The sequence below is a fragment of the Ambystoma mexicanum genome, chromosome 13 (genome assembly GCF_040938575.1).
Source record: "Ambystoma mexicanum isolate Mex_15411 chromosome 13, UKY_AmexF1_1, whole genome shotgun sequence".
Lineage (NCBI taxonomy): Eukaryota > Metazoa > Chordata > Amphibia > Caudata > Ambystomatidae > Ambystoma > Ambystoma mexicanum.
The window spans coordinates 3,039,984-3,055,819 of record NC_090938.1 but is presented as its reverse complement, the minus strand read 5'-3'; the positions used below and the strand labels follow the sequence as shown (position 1 = coordinate 3,055,819).

At 48.8% G+C, this 15,836-nt stretch overlaps 1 protein-coding gene across 2 annotated transcripts in view; it reads left to right on the top strand.

Moving 5' to 3' along the window:
* STRIP1 (striatin interacting protein 1) overlaps positions 1 to 3,616 on the top strand; it is a 306,491-nt gene extending 302,875 nt beyond the window's left edge. For both annotated transcript variants that reach the window (XM_069632974.1, XM_069632973.1), the window contains exon 21: positions 3,047 to 3,616. In XM_069632974.1, the coding sequence (XP_069489075.1) occupies positions 3,047 to 3,294 (248 nt within the window). In that variant the 3' untranslated portion in view covers positions 3,295 to 3,616. The remainder of the gene's footprint in view (positions 1 to 3,046) is intronic.
* Positions 3,617 to 15,836: the final 12,220 nt, after the last annotated feature.

The following is a 15,836-nucleotide window of genomic DNA, read 5'->3' as shown; positions in this document are numbered from 1 at the left end:
CAACAAGAGTGGGAGAGGAAGAGGCCCCCAATTCAGCTCTACGCTCCGATCGTCGTGCATCTACCTGCAAGACCAGATCAACCAATTCCTGATACTGAGTAGGCATAGAAGGGATCACTGCTAATGCATCTTTCATGGTGTTACTCAACCCCCTATAGAAAACCACCGCCCTCTTGTTTTCTGGCCATGATGTTTCCGCAACTAGCTGATTGAATCGGGTGATGTAATCTATCAGAGACCTTTTACCCTGAGTCAATTCCAACAACTCCAAATCCCTAGACTGTACCTTGTGTCGGGTATCGAATACTCGGGCCATTTCCAGGACCAACAAATCAAAGTCATAAAGAACTGGGCTATTGTTCTCTAACAGGGGATTAGCCCAAGCAGCTGCTGTTCCGGCCAAATGGGAAAGGGCGAAGGCAGCTTTAGCAGTGGTTGTGGGAAAAGCCAAAGGTCTGCATAGGAAATGTAACTTGCACTGATTAATAAAGGTTCTGAACTTCTTGGGATCCCCTTGATAGCGTTCAGGAGCAGCTAAGGGGGAAGGGGTTGGGAGTATCATCGGAGTTGGGACTACAGGAGCAGTAACGGGAGAGGGTGTGGTTGAGGAGCCGGTATCGCCAAACTCAGGGTCTGCAGGAAGGGAATGTTGAACACTTTGTATGGAATCTAACCTTTGATGGATCACAGTGTTTGCGGCGGGCATATCTGCCCTTAATATTGTAATTGCCTGAACCAAAGCAGCTATGGGTTCATCCGTGGATCCCTGCATCGTCTAACACGACTGTACGGCTTCTCAGTCTGTTCTGACTTGAGTGTCGTGTAGACCGATGAGACCTCCGTCCCCAAGTGACGCACAGGGGAACTAAATAGAAACCCGCTGTACGACCCTTGAGGCCACAGGTGAGAGATGTCTTCTCAGATCCACGGAGCCTCTTGGAACACCGATGCTGCTGTCAAGAGGGAATGAGGTTAAGTACCAGGCAAGCACAATACAATGAGGTAAACAAGTAACTAAAGTGTCTTACCTATCTGGTGTAATGGAGACCCAGGTAACCTAGTAGGGAGGTTCGAGGCTCATTAGATGCGGCGATCCCTGGAATGGTAGAACCGCAGGTTCAGCGTGGATGAAGAGTAGCCACCTGTGGGAGTCGGGGCTTGACTTGAATCCCCAGTAGGGAAAAGGCGTAGAAGATCAGCAAGGTACCAAGGGATGATCCAAAGACAAGTCGAGGTGCAGTCCAAATATCCGGCAACAGGTAAACAGTTCCAAGCAAAAGTACCAAGGGGTGTCCGAGGGAGTCCGAGATAGGGTTCCGTGATCAAGGTAACAAGGAGCAAGTTGTAACGCCAAACAGTGTCCGAAGCCAGCTGAGAAGCAATGAGCGTTCTGTCTCTCAGAACTTTATACTGATCGCCCCTGGGTCATTTGACTTCTCTGGATCATGTGACGTCCACCAAGATCACATGGGGAACGCCGTAGTGTATCACGTGACTGGCGTGAAGACGTAAGGCCGCCCTTTCTGCTATACGTTCTCCAAGGCAGTTGCCAATGCAGAAAGGGTTGCAATCGAGCCCGTACACTGGTACGGAGTTTTCGGTTCTGTGGGTTCACCGAATCACTTGAGCCTCGAAGCTTGGGAGGAGATGTTGGGGGAATGTGGGCAGTGTTCTGATGTGTCGTGGCCTGGTGTGCAGAGGATCGCCTAACATTTACTGAGGCTGAATTAACAGCCTGCGAGTAATAAAGGCTAAAAGTCATAAAGGTAAAACTGCCACAAGCCATTCATGTAAAACTCGCAATTGTAACAATGTTACAGGTAAGTAAGCAAGGGGATACATTGTGTCCCCCCAGCACTCCACATGAGGTGGGGTGTGCTGGCTCACTATATAAAAATCTCTCTTTACTACTTGGGAACTGTAGCTCACCCAAGTACATGAAACATAAATTAACAGGAAAGCCCATAGGGGCAAACAAGCCTAATCCCAAAAGTTGTATGAAACTATAACTTCAACCATACACTATGGAAAGACATAAAAAAGTTGCCCATAAAAGAGTAAAAGACTAGGTGAGATAGGAGAAAGATTCCCCTTCGTCTAGGGACAAGGTAAAATAGTTAACTAGTCAATGCAAAATGTTCTGGGGTTGACACAGGTCAGAAAGATTTATCATTGATATGAAAATCCTGCATAACGACGAGTAGGTTGAAGAGAGGACATGCCAAACGGGTGTGAGAAGGATAACGGGGAAGAGAGAGCGGGATGGAGAGATAGAGAGATGAAGGCAGACAGGGGAGGCCTGCTTGGAAGCAGTATACCTGAAGGAGGCAGGGCTGAAGCGAGCCACGGAGCCTGCGAGGTTCAGAACTCCTCTGAACAGGAGAAGGAGATGCTGGAAACCCAGCGTATGCCAGAAGCGAGAAACCGAAATGGCCCGGGTGCAAAACTCATTGGTGGCGTGTCCACAAAGCAATCGAGGTGGGCAGCTTGCCAATCCAACGACGCCACACCACCCCAGGGAAGAATCCACAAACGGTCTGCGTACCCATAGCGGTATCAAGACGCATAGATAGCGAGAGAGTCACAAGAAGTTGATGCTGCAGAAAGCAAGCTGACAGAAAGAAGGTCCCGATCATTTATGGGCCCCAGAGACGTTCCCCTGCGATGTTGAAGGTAGCAAGGAGAATGAGAAGCCGAAAGGGACTAGTTATTTAATCCGAGATACTCTGGAAGAGGAATCCAAGATGGGCTAAATGGAAAAAGGAAGGCGCACTGCATGGATGTATGGTAGGAGGAAACTGGTTGTATGGATTGGGTGTATTTCAGCCAGAGAGACTGATTATGAGGTGATTGGGTTTGAGTCGCATTAAACAGTTGTGTTAAGGGTATTTGGTTCAAGTCAAGGACAGTGTATTTGTTGGCTGGTTCTGAGGCTGTCCAATGAGTGTTGGTTGATGAGGAGGAATTGCTCAAATATGGTGGTGGGTATTTTTTGTTTGTTGACCTTCCCAGTCTTTGATCCTTTCACCTTCATCCCCTGATCTAGATCTGGACGCTCGTCCGTGGGATTTCCAAGCTGAGGAATGTGCACTTCGAGCCAACATTGAGCGATTCAACTCCAGGAGATATGACCGTGCTCAAAGCAATCCGGACTTCCTGCCAGTGGACAACTGTCTGCAGAGTGTGTTGGGTCAGCGGGTGGAGCTCCCAGAGGACTTCCAGATGAACTATGACTTGTGGCTGGAGAGAGAGGTGTTCTCCAAGCCAATTTCCTGGGAGGAACTGCTGCAGTAGCAGCTCAGATTTCCTACATGAAGCCCTGCATTGGGAAGCAGAGCCAAGGCCAGTTGGACAGAGAGCAGCCTATGGATTGGGCGAGTCTAGGCTTACTTATTTTACTGCACTTTCGATGACGTTGAGGAGTAAGCTTCCAAGTGCTGTCGGCTTAAGCCGTCACCCACACCAGGATATGGAACATTCATCCATTTTGCAGAAGCTAACACTTAACCTGGAGAGAAAGTTGAATACCGTGATGGGCTGCCCTCCCTTTTAGTATATTCTTGTATGTAACGTCGGCATTCCTTGAGTCTATTAAAAGTTCTGGGTTTTTAATGTATCTGTGAGTAGTGATTGCATTAAAGGGAGAGCACAAATCTCCCGATCTGTCTAACCAACAGTGCATGAAAATCAGGCTACTGGGCATTATCTCTACCTGTCACAGGAGAATCTTCAGAGTATATAAACACTAATGACGAGTGAAAGTGGCCATGGCTTTCTCACCCCACCTCACTAGTGCAGAAGGGGAGCCTGAGGTTCAGGGCTAGTCCAAACTGCACTCATTTCTCCAGGCTTAATCCTCTCCTACTCTTCACTTTACTCCTTCCTATCTGCCCTGTCCTCGTCATTTGTTTTTTTTTTACCTCCATGTACTCATCCAGCTTTGTGCTCTTTCATGCGCATTAAACTTCCCTGTTTGATTCCCCCTTTCCACTCTCTCGCATCTGACTCCATTCTCTTGCCCACCCCACCCTGTCCTGTTTTTCGTTCTAGCCCTGTACTCTTCCAAACCTCCTCTTCGAAGGGATTGTGTACTCCGACGTATTCCTTATCTTAGATATCTCCTTCCAGCTCTGCTGGCCTCGGAAAATGTTTCTCTAGTGGGCGCTGCGCGTCAACGTCCTCTGAGTCTATGTCCCTCGACAGCCGCCGTATCGACGTCATCCTGCCTATAAAGGCCGCACTCAGTGTCCCTTGCTCAGTTCCGTTTTTCCGCGCTTACTCAGTGCCTCGGAATATCGTTGCTCAGTTTCGTAGAGAATTTATCCTATTTACCTCGAGATATTCGATCCATACTCGATGGCTTCCTCGTCGGAACCGACGACCCCTCGGTCTGGCTTCAAAAAATGCCGAGACTGTGGGAAAAAGATGTCGCTGACTGACCCTCAGAGTTTGTCTGTGGTGTTTGGGAGCTGAACACCATTTTTCGGAGTGCAAGGACTTTATGTCCATGACAGCTAAGGCCCTGAAGGAGCGTAGGGGGAAGCTGGAGAAAGGTAAGACTTCAAAAGCTTCTTCCTCGACGAAGTTGAGACATTCGTCTCCTCGTCACCATTCGCGCTCCAGGTCTCGGAGTGGGTCCCATCACTCCTCGAGATCGAAGCACTCGAAGAGGAGACGTCGAAGATCCCCTTCTCCGTCCTCCTCTTCCTCTGTTTCTCCTAAGAGAATCCCTTGCCCCACGAAACATAGTTCCCGGGCTGAATGGGAGGAATTCCGCAAAAATATGATGAGCGTCTTCGAGAAAGCGGCCTCGACCCCCTCGAAGACTGCCGAGAGCGATGCTCTGGTCGAAAGACCCGAAGGTCAAAAACGCTGCGAGTCGCAGTACCCGGTGAAGGAAGCTTCTCGAGCGCGTCACGAACCCTCGAGTAAAGCTATGACCTCGAAACCTTCTTCGAAGGTTCCGTCGACGCCGTCGACGAAGGTTCCGTCGACGCCGAGGTCGGTGTCTTCGACGCTGTTGTCGAAGGGACCTTCGACACACGGGTCTGTCGACTCGACGCTATCTTCGACACCGACGTTGACGCCAAGAAAAGTCACGGTTACGACACACCAAGTGGCTATCCCCAGGTCCTCGATGACGATGGCGTCGAGATTGTCGACTTCCTTGAGCAGAATCCCAATTCTGTCGAGGTCATCGAGGCCTCCGCCTTTGTTTTCGACGCCACGCCCGAAGCCTTCGGCGTCGACGACATTGACGTTTTCGAGGCCGATTATGACAAGTTTGGCACCCTCTGCCTTGGAGATGGGGTTTACACCCTTTATGAGTTCAGAACAATTGAGAACTATGTCCTCAATTATGGAAGAGGGTGAATTGTCTGAACAGGAAGACACATTTGAGTTGCAGGGACCTGCAACCCCAGTTAGAGAGGAGTTATCCTCTGAAGAACGCAGGTTAAAGGATCTTCATGATTCCTTACATGAGGCAAGTGGGTTAGACACTTCCCCTGAGGTGGAGTTTGCTAGGCCAGACCCAGGGGAGCATGCTGAAACCCCCTATAGAGCCTTAATGGCCAGGATCACAGAGTTTATGGGGTGGTCTGCACCTTCCCAGTCTTTCCAACAAGATGACCTCACAGATTTTCTTGACAAAGGCCCACAGGAGGATCCTGTAGTGCCCTTTCATAAAGCTCTTCAGAGGAAGATTATGACGAACTGGGAAACCCCAGATGTGGTCCCGGCTGTAAATAAAAAACTGTCTACAAAATACAGGGTACCTTCTGCAGACCCGGAGTTTTTGTCAAAACACCCATCCCCAGAAAGTCTGGTGGTACAGGCAGCATCTTCTACTAATGTCAAGACTACTTACCCTACCGTCCCACAGGACAGGGACGATAAAAAATATGATACTAAGGCAAAGAAAGTTTTTTCGGCATGTAGCATGGCGTTAAAATCTGTTAATGCTACTTGCACCCTTGCTAGATTCAGCCATACACTTTGGGAGTGTGCTTCTACAGCGGCTGACTGCATCCTGGAGGGAGAAGAAAGGGAGGCGTTCCTGAATATCATACAGGACGGTAAAGACGCTATGTGCGAATCCCTCCAGACGGGCATTGATTCGGCTGACAGTATCAGCAGAGCAATGGCGGCAAGTACAACAACCAGGAGATTCGCTTGGTTGAGAAAGTCTGGTTTTGCTCCAGATGTTCAAGCCAGGCTCTTGAACATGCCATTCGATGGCTCTTCTTTGTTCGGGAAAAAGGCGGATGACAGTTTAGAGAAACTGCAAACTTCAAAAGCAGCAGCAAAATCCCTAGGCGCTGCAATCCGTCAGACACCTTTTCGTCCGACAGGAACCTCTGCGAGCGGCAACTCCTTTCGCTTCTACTCCGCATTCGGAAGAGGTAGAGGACGACCGGCTCAAAGGGGACAAAGAAGAACTACCCGAGGTGGACGGGGTAGATATTCAAAAGCCGCAGCAACAGCAGGTGCCTCTTTACCATCTGCATCTGCATCAGCCGCCCCAAAACCACTCTGAGGACTTCCCTCACAGGACACCTGTAGGAGGCAGGTTGACTCAACATCTGGCGGAATGGCAGGCTATCACATCAGATGCTAGGGCATTGGAAACAGTTGCCCAAGGTTACTGCCTGCCTTTCCTACACATACCTCAGAGTCATCCACCGGGGATTAGCTCTCAGAAAGCTCCGGATCCCCTCCTCTTGCAGGAAATTTTGGACCTGCTAGAGAAAGGTGCCATAGAACCGGTACCTGTAGCGGAGAGGAACAAGGGCTGGTACTCCCCTTACTTTCTCATTCCAAAGAAAGACAGAGGACTGAGACCCATCTTGGACTTGCGAGAATTTAACAAATTCCTCAGGAAAGACAAATTCAAGATGGTCACTCTTTCTCAGATCCTTCAGGCCCTTCAGTTCCAGGACTGGTTGGTATCTCTGGACCTTCAGGATGCTTATTTCCATGTGCCTATCCATCTCAAACACAGGAAATGCCTGAGGTTCGCAATTGGCAACTCTCATTATCAATTTCGAGTGCTGCCATTTGGGCTGACCTCCGCCCCGAGGGTCTTCACCAAGTTAATGTCGGTAGTGGCGGCAAGTCTAAGGAGGGAAGGGATTCACGTCTACCCCTACCTGGACGATTGGTTGATCAGGGCTGTATCTTCGGAACAAGCTCAGATCCAGCTAAATCACGTTTGCCACTCCCTTCACAGACTGGGCTTCTCCCTCAATTTAAAGAAGTCACAAATGATACCATCGCAGAGACTCCAGTTCATAGGAACGATCCTGGACACTTCCCTGGGAAAAGCCTCGGCACCAGAGTTGAGGGCTCAAGATATTCTACAGATGGTTACCAAGTTCTAAGATGCCCAACGTCTCCCAGCCTTCGACTTTTTGAGGTTGCTAGGCCTCATGGCATCATGCATTTTCCTAGTGCCAGAGGCTCGCCTGAGAATGAGATCCCTCCAGTGGACACTGAGGACTCAGTGGTCACAATTCTCAGCGAGAATGACAGATCTTCTTCAGGTTCCTGACAGGGTGGCTCGAGACCTTCAGTGCTGGGCCTGTCGGGAGAGCATTCTGAAAGGAGAACAGTTTTGGCAACCCTGGCCGGAGATAACAGTAGTCACGGATGCCTCACTCACGGGGTGGGGAGCCCACGCCAACGACTTGACCATCAGCGGTCGTTGGTCTCCATCGGAGTCCAGACTACATATCAACCTGTTAGAGCTGAGAGCCATCAGACTTGCGCTGAAGGCGTTCCTGCCAGCTGTACAAGGGAAAAATGTCCTGATAATGACGGACAACACGGTGGCCATGCATTACCTCAACAAAAGAGGAGGCGTAGGATCACTACCCCTGTGCAGAGAGGCGATGCAGCTCTGGTTTTGGGCAATCCAAGAAGGAATCTCTCTATCGGCAGTTCACCTAGCCGGAGAGAAGAACTTGACAGTGGACGCTCTGAGCAGGCAGAGTACAGTCTCCCACGAGTGGGAACTAGCTCAGCAAGTCCTTCAAGAGATCTTCGCCCTTTGGGGAACCCCTCAGGTGGATCTGTTCGCCACCAGCGTCAACAGGAAATGCGATCTGTTCTGCTCAAGGGAATTTCCCCCGAGAGGAGCTCTGGGAGATGCATTCATAGTGGACTGGGAGTTTCCGCTTCTGTACGCGTTCCCACCGGTCCCTGTCATTCCTCAAATGATCAGGAGGTTGAGAAGATTCCGGAGAACCATGATCCTAATTGCCCCGGATTGGTCCAGGAGAACGTGGTACCCGGACCTTCTAGACTTGTCCATCTGCCCTCCAATTCGACTTCCACTCGGAGAGAACCTACTCTCACAGAAGGGAGGTCAGGTTCTCCATCCAGACATCAAAACCCTCAACCTTCACGCTTAGCTTCTGAAAGGCTGAGGTACAAGGATTGGGACCTCCCTGATGATGTTATGGAGGTGTTGCTTTCGGCAAGGAGGCCAGCAACAAAGTCTTTATACCGCTGCCGTTGGAACAGATTTTGCAGCTGGTGTAGAGAACAGAATATCGACCCCTTTTCATGTGGTACACCAATGGTTTTGTCCTTCCTACTCTATTTGGCGAATTCAGGCCTTCAAGTTGGCACCATTAAGGGCTATCTCGCAGCGCTATCCATCTTTAAGCGCACTGCGGAAGAACCATCCTATTTCAAGTTACCCTTGGTAATACAGTTTCTAAAGGGGTTAACCAATGTTTATCCCCCAAGACCATTCCAAGTTCCCCTATGGGATTTAAACTTAGTCCTAACTTTCCTGATGGGCACACCTTTCGAACCACTCCATTCTTGTTCGTTAAGATTCCTTACCCTTAAAACTGTTTTATTAATAGCACTTACATCTGTTAGAAGGGTGAGCGAATTACAAGCTCTTTCTTGTAACCCCCCTCATACAATCTTTCACTAAGACAAAGTTGTCCTGCAAGTGAAGCCTAATTTCCTCCCAAAGGTGGTTTCTGAATTCCATATCACTCAGAAGATTACCCTACCATCTTTCTATCCTCCTCCTCATCCGGGGAAAGAGGAAGAGAGGTTACACAGGCTGGACCCTAGAAGGGCTTTAAGTTTTTACATCAGTAGACTAGCCAGGATAAGACAGGCAGACCAGCTGTTTGTAGGTTACACAGGTCACAAGCTGGGGTTACCAATAACTAAGCAGACCATTTCCAGATGGATCATTCTAGCCATTTTGGAATGTTATAAACTGGCAGGGAAAGAGCCCCCTCAAAACCTTAGGGCTCTTTCGACCAGAGGTATTGCAGCTTCATCGGCCCTCAAAAGAGGTGTGCCGGTTAAAAACATCTGTGCGGCCGCTACATGGTCGTCTGTCCATACCTTTACACGATTTTACAACTTGGATTCCTCCTCCAGTCAAGAGACTAGGTTTGGAAGGGCTGTACTGCACTCTATTCATCAATAGAAGGCAGCGTGAAGTCAATACTCCCTCCTCCAATAATAGAATACTGCTATGGGAGCCTATCTAAGATGAGGAATACGTCGGAGGACACAATCCCTTCGAAGAACAAGTTACTTCTTACCATGTAACGTTCTTTCGACGGGATGTTCCTCCGACGTATTCCTGATCGACCCTCCCATCCATCCCCGCAGTTCTACTTCCCTTGTTGTTGCAGCTTACGCTCCTTCAGGGTGATTAGTCTAGTCCAGACAGAAATTCTGTGGGCTACAAAACGGAACTGAGCAACAGACGCTGCGCGCGGCCTTTATAGGCAGGATGACATCGATATGGCGGCTGTCGAGGGACATCGACTCGGGGGACGTCGACGCGCAGCGCCCTCTAGAGAAAAATTTTCTGAGGCCAGCAGAGCTGGAAGGAGATATCTAAGATAAGGAATACGTCGGAGGAACATCCCGTCGAAAGAACATTACAAGGTAAGAAGTAACTTGTTCTTCTCTACCCCACTGTAACGCTGCAATCCGCATTCCCTAACTTAGCAAACCCCTTGCTCTCGCCACACTGCATTCTTCTCAACTCACTCTTACCAGTCGTGTATATTCCCACTGCTCTACTCTTATCTGACACTCTGCTGTTCCTGACTTCACTCACTCTGACTATGCTTCTTCCTTAAATGGAATTCGTTCCTCTTCTCTCCCCCAATCCGGATCTGCTCTTTCTTTGCTTCCTTAACATCCGGCTCTACCCTTTTTCCTGGTCTAGCGCAGTTCTGCTCCTCCTCCCAACACTGCCCTACTCTTCCCTTTCTTCTGTGCCCACTTTGGTCTTCCTCCAGCTTTGCCATTTTCGTAACATTTTCTCCCTGCTATGCTCTGCCCTTCCGTCCAGCCCGTTTGGCACTGCTCCTCCTTGCACCCAAATGCACTGTTCTTTCACCCAGTGTGGCCACACCTTGCTCTGCTCTTCTTTACGGCTGCCTCTGTTCTGTGGTTCTTACCAACCCAGCTCTTCTCGTCTTCCTGTCCCACTGAGCTGCTTCCTAGTCATGCTCTGCTCTTCCTCTTGCCCCCTCCCTGCTTCCTACTGGCTGTGCTCCATTCTATGCTCTACCTGCTGTCTCTCCTCTCAGCTCAGCTTTATGCTCCTGGTCCTGGCCTCCTATGCTTGTGCTCCTGGCCCAGCTCAAGCGTGCAGCTCTGGCCCAGCTCTAATGCCCAGTCCTTGCCCAGCTCTAGCTCCCAGCCGTGGCCCCGCTCTAGCTCCCGCTTCTACCCTGCACCGGCCAGCTGCCTTGCACTGGACCTGCTTGTTTCCCAACAGTGCTCTGACCCAGCTCCTGCCCTGTTCTTCCTCTCGGCCTTGCCTAACCCCCCCTTCCCGCTCTGCTTTTTCTCCTGGGCCCAGCACGGCTCTGTTGCCCTGGGCAATGCGTTGCTCTGCCCTTCCTCCTTACTCTATTTTTCCTTTCCTTCTGGCAGCACAGCTCTGCCCTTCCTCCCAGCTCCACGGCTCTGCCTTCCTCAATCATTCGCCTATTAGAGGCACAGTGGCCATTACTATAACCATGGTCCCTTGGCAGTTGGCGGCAGTGGGAACCTTCTGGTTACAGGGAAGTGTGGTACTGTATCACTGTCAAGCACGCATCATGCCCACAGGCCTCAGAGAGCAGACATCTCGCTCTCTAAGCCGGCCACCTTTTGGTTCTTTGATGGTTGCATACGCAAAGGTTTTGTGTTTGTGTGCCTAATCTGATGTGGTCATGTATCCATTGCCTTTAACAGGAGGTTGAGGAACTCAGCGGGTGAGGGGATCCACCTACTCCATGGTGCTCTCTAGAAGCGGTAAGTGAAGGTTCCCCCATATCTCCATTGGCCCAGGGGTACAGGTAGCGTCTAAAGTGGGGAAGTGTCCGCAGGCAGATAGAGGGGGTACATGCTTCATGCAGGGGCAGAATGAGGCTGCTGTCATATCGCCACAGATCTACTACTTCCTCCAGGCAATAAAAACCTAAGAGCGTTGGCCTCAAGAACACAGATTTTCCATTGTGACCATTAGCAAGTCCTTTTGTACAGTCAGCGAGCCACGACCGCTGGTCCATACATGGAGATGGTGTGTAAAATCTGCGCACACCGGGTGTGCGAGCTACAGTATGGTCTCCGGGCGGGAGCTTGGCAGAGATCCTTTAGCAGCCACTGCAAACGTATGCATGAAACTCATGCATTCCATGCAACACACTGCGCAATGAATGAAGACCCCCAAAGGTGTATGCCTGATTTGGTTTGGATGATCCAATGGCTTTTCTGATTTGATTGATTATGGAGCGGTCCTTGGAGTGTTGGGACCAAGAACTTGTTAGTAGCCGTTATCCAGAGCATGGTGTGATTAGCGGGACCACCAGCCCATCTAAAGAAACCTTTCTGAAAGCCTATATGTTTGGTGGGAGTAACAAGGCCACCATCAAATAAGAAAATCTTGCTTTTGCCTGGGATCAAGATAGGAAAAAGGCCATAACGCCCCTCCTCCCTGCCACCTGGATTTGCTAGGGGGGAGAATACCTACCTATATTGATTACCATGAGACCCCACGGGTATGAGGTGTGGTGATTGGCATTACCCAGGTAGGTTATCAAAGGCTGTTACCTCTTCCTTCCAGGACTAAGACACCAACCTGGACTACGACCAACCCCATGGCCCGACAATGATACCAGACTTAGGAAAAAGTGTGCAGGCACACTAAACTCTGAGACTGTTGGTCACTCCGCCCTGAGGTGACGACTGTATCCCTGGTCTATCAATCTCTGCTCCTTTAGAAGGGGCACTTTTTACAGACTTCTTGTTGGAACGCTTTCCTTTTGTATACATGTCTCGTCATGAGTTGTATGCCATCCTAACGGCCGTTGTCCTGCCCACGATGTGATTCCTGGCCTGTGGAAGAACACGAGACTGCCTGTGATGGAAGAGCTTTTTGGGTTTGTTGATTACTCAGAGTACGCCCTGATACCCCTGGGCTGAGGCGCTTTACAAATGAAAAAATAAATATCTTTGGGGCTCTGGAAGCCCATTAACAAATAGGTCCTCTTATGGCATCTTGATATTCACTTTACTTTTTGTCCTTGAAACTCCAAAATACAAGTTTCTATGCAAACCCTTTATATTTTGCAGTGGTTCCTCCCTACTCATGACACTAGTTATCTTGACACAGTATCTGTGCAGTCTGTTTGCGTCGCCAATAGTGGTAGATGCGTATAGGCATAGGACTAGATTTGTAGAGCAAGGTGGAGAGCTTAATATTCTACAACTATTTTCTTATGGAAAAGGGCCTCTGTGTTGGGACTTGCTCGATTTTAATAGGCGGTCTAAGCCACATCCCTAGGTATAGCCGAATGTTTGACATCAAAATCTGAAGCAGCCACCAACCAGGCATTAGATCTGCTAGGTTAAAAGGGACTGCCACCAAAAATGATGGGTCTGTCTGTTGACTCATCTCTGCATATAGGGATGCACCTGTCAAATGGCCCATCTCCACATAGATAAATATGTTCTGGTGGCTCAACGCTACATAGTCTAGTGGACCATCTCTGAATAGGATGAGCTTTTCTGGTGGTTGATGCCTGCATAGAATGGTGAGCCTTTCTAGCGGACCATCGCTCCATAGGATGAGCTTTTCTGGTGGTTGATCTCCACATAGAATGGTGGGCCTGTCCGGTGGCCCAACTCTGCATAGGATGAGCTTCTCTGGTGGCTGATCCCCACATAGAACAGTGGGCTTGTCTGGTGGCCCATCTTTGAATAAGATGAGCTTTTCTGATGGCTGTTCACATAGAATGGTGAACCTGTCTCATGGCCCATCTCTACCTAAAATGGGCTTTTCTTGTAGCTAATATCCACGTAGAATGGTGGGCCTGTCCAGTGACTTATCTCTACATATAGGATGAGCTCTTCTTGTAGCTGATGGTGTTCTGTTTTTTAGCCATGCTTAGGGTAGAGCAATAGCTCAAGCTGTGTAGTCCGTAGACATGATGGCACATACATAGTAAAATGCATTGAACTATATTCAGACAGTGAGCATATATTAAGCTATGAACAGATGTCCCTGTTCAGTTTGAATGTCTGTGCTTTGAACCAGACTAATCAGTTGTTTTGGAACACACTGGTACTCTACAATAACATTATTTCTGGGCTACACTTCAGTGGTCTGGGATAAGCAAATACTGACTACAATGGACTACAAGTCTTCTGGGCTAAGCAGGTTGTGAAGGAGATTGTTGACCGATGGGGTTTAGTTATAATTCAGCTTCAACCTACATAGATAATTCGGCCTCATGCCTTTAGCATAGTGCAGCTGGGGAGGATTCGGCTTGGGTAAACGGGTCTGAAGCTATAAAAGGCTGGCTTCTGGTAGGGGGGCAGTCGGAGCTGTTCATGAATCTGGACAAGGCCAAGCTGGAGGCAGACAAAGCTGCAGGACCCGGGAGCAGGCTGGAACCACTCTCCCCATGAAATCCCATGGAGACTGGAGGAGGGGGAATCGTCCCTCCCTTTTTCTGCTTGGATTTTGAAGCCTCTGAAATAGCCTTTTTGGTCTTCAGAGACAGAAATTTCTTTTCTTGTTTCTTTTTTTAGGACTGTTTTACTGGGCTGCATAGAGGAGCAACCCTACCTATAGCAATCAGCTCACCACCCATGGACATAGTGTATTCATAATTGGATCGTGTTTGGCATCATGGTACATTCCAATTGACAGTCTTTAGAGGCATTTGTAGCTTTTGTTTGCAGATTTCTGCTATGAGAGCATGGTGATTTTGATTTGTGGTTTTTCCAATTGGATTTTGCAGGCCACAATCCTGCATTCAGCCTTCAGCTCTCTTCTCCCTGACCTCAAAAGACAGTAGTGAGTATGAAGGCCTGTTTTGCCCATCTTAATATCACATTGGGAAAGAGGAGAAGGACTGAGAAGACAGTTAATTTCATGAGGTAGTGAGAATTAATGAGGTTGTCGGTTACTTTTAAAGTAGCTATTGGGTCTCTGAGATGGTTGACTGGTCTTGAGTAGACATGGAGGCAAAGAAGGTGATAGCTGCATATTCAGTTATAACTTTTTGCATATTGAGTGTGTTGGGTGTAGTTACAATAATAGTAGCAATGTTTCTTTATTCCTTATTTCTGATAATAAAAATGAATATCTATACAGGAGAGTGTGCGAGCATTTATTGAGCATTCATTGAGGATCGAGAAGCATTTGAGCACATGTTTGAAGTGTGGTGCAAATATTTGAAGTACTGCATATTGTGCGTGTTGTGATAATTAGTAGAAGGTTTGAACAGAGGACCATCAATAAAATACATGACATTAGTAAATCAGTCCTGTCTGGATGAGTAAAGGGGGGCTGAATGTTGAGACGGATTTCTGAACTCTGACCTGGTGGGCAAAGGTTCCGAAGGCCAGCCTAGTTTCTTGGAGCAGCGTACCCTTCTGGACAAACGAGACCAATAACGGTAGCATTGGCGGTGGTCAAGACTAGGTCTCGGGAGGGGTGGAGGTGATGAAAAGCCCACAATGAGCACACACAGCAAACAATACCACAAATGACACTGTCAGGTGTATATTAAATATATATATATATATACATTTATTAAAGGCCTTTTAAGTAAAACACAAAGTAAATATTCAGCAGTAATAACAAAACCAACACAAAAACTAATTCAGCAAACATATACATCAACAAATGGCCAACAGCGATATTACTTAGTACAGTTACATAACCTGTAAAGAAAGGGGTTATACAGTGTGAATATCTCTGTGGCAGTTCTTCACAATTCAAACCCTAACTTGAGAGGCAGTCCAGTTCTTAAGATGAGCGGAGCCTTGAGCTCAAAAGTACATTCGGTACTGGTGCACGCGATCGTGCAGTTAAGTCAAAATGGGGTCTCTTACAGGAGCTGTAGCGTCTCAGGAAGGTGGCTGAGGCAGTGAAGAACAAGTTCCCATTATTCGAGGAGGGTCTCCCAAGAGGGCAGAACAGGATCCAAGAATTGGGAATAGCTTGGTAGCACAGGCTACCTCAATAAAGAAGAGTGACTCAGGGGCAGGGCGTAAAAATGGATGGATGCGCCAGGGGCCACCAGTAAGGGTTGCAAGTACTCACCGACCCTCAGCGCACTCCGGACCAAACTTCGGCAGTCGAGTCCACTTCGGTCGCAGGTTCAAATCCTGCAGTTGCGCAGCTCTGCAGCTTTCAGGGGCTGCGTTCCAGGAATGATTCTGTGGCGGGACAGTGGCGATTTCTCCTCTCCTGATGAAGGGATCATGCCAGTTCATCTGCAGCACAGGGGGCACGAAGTTTGTCACCACAGCTGGGTGACAGTGACTGTGTATGCTTG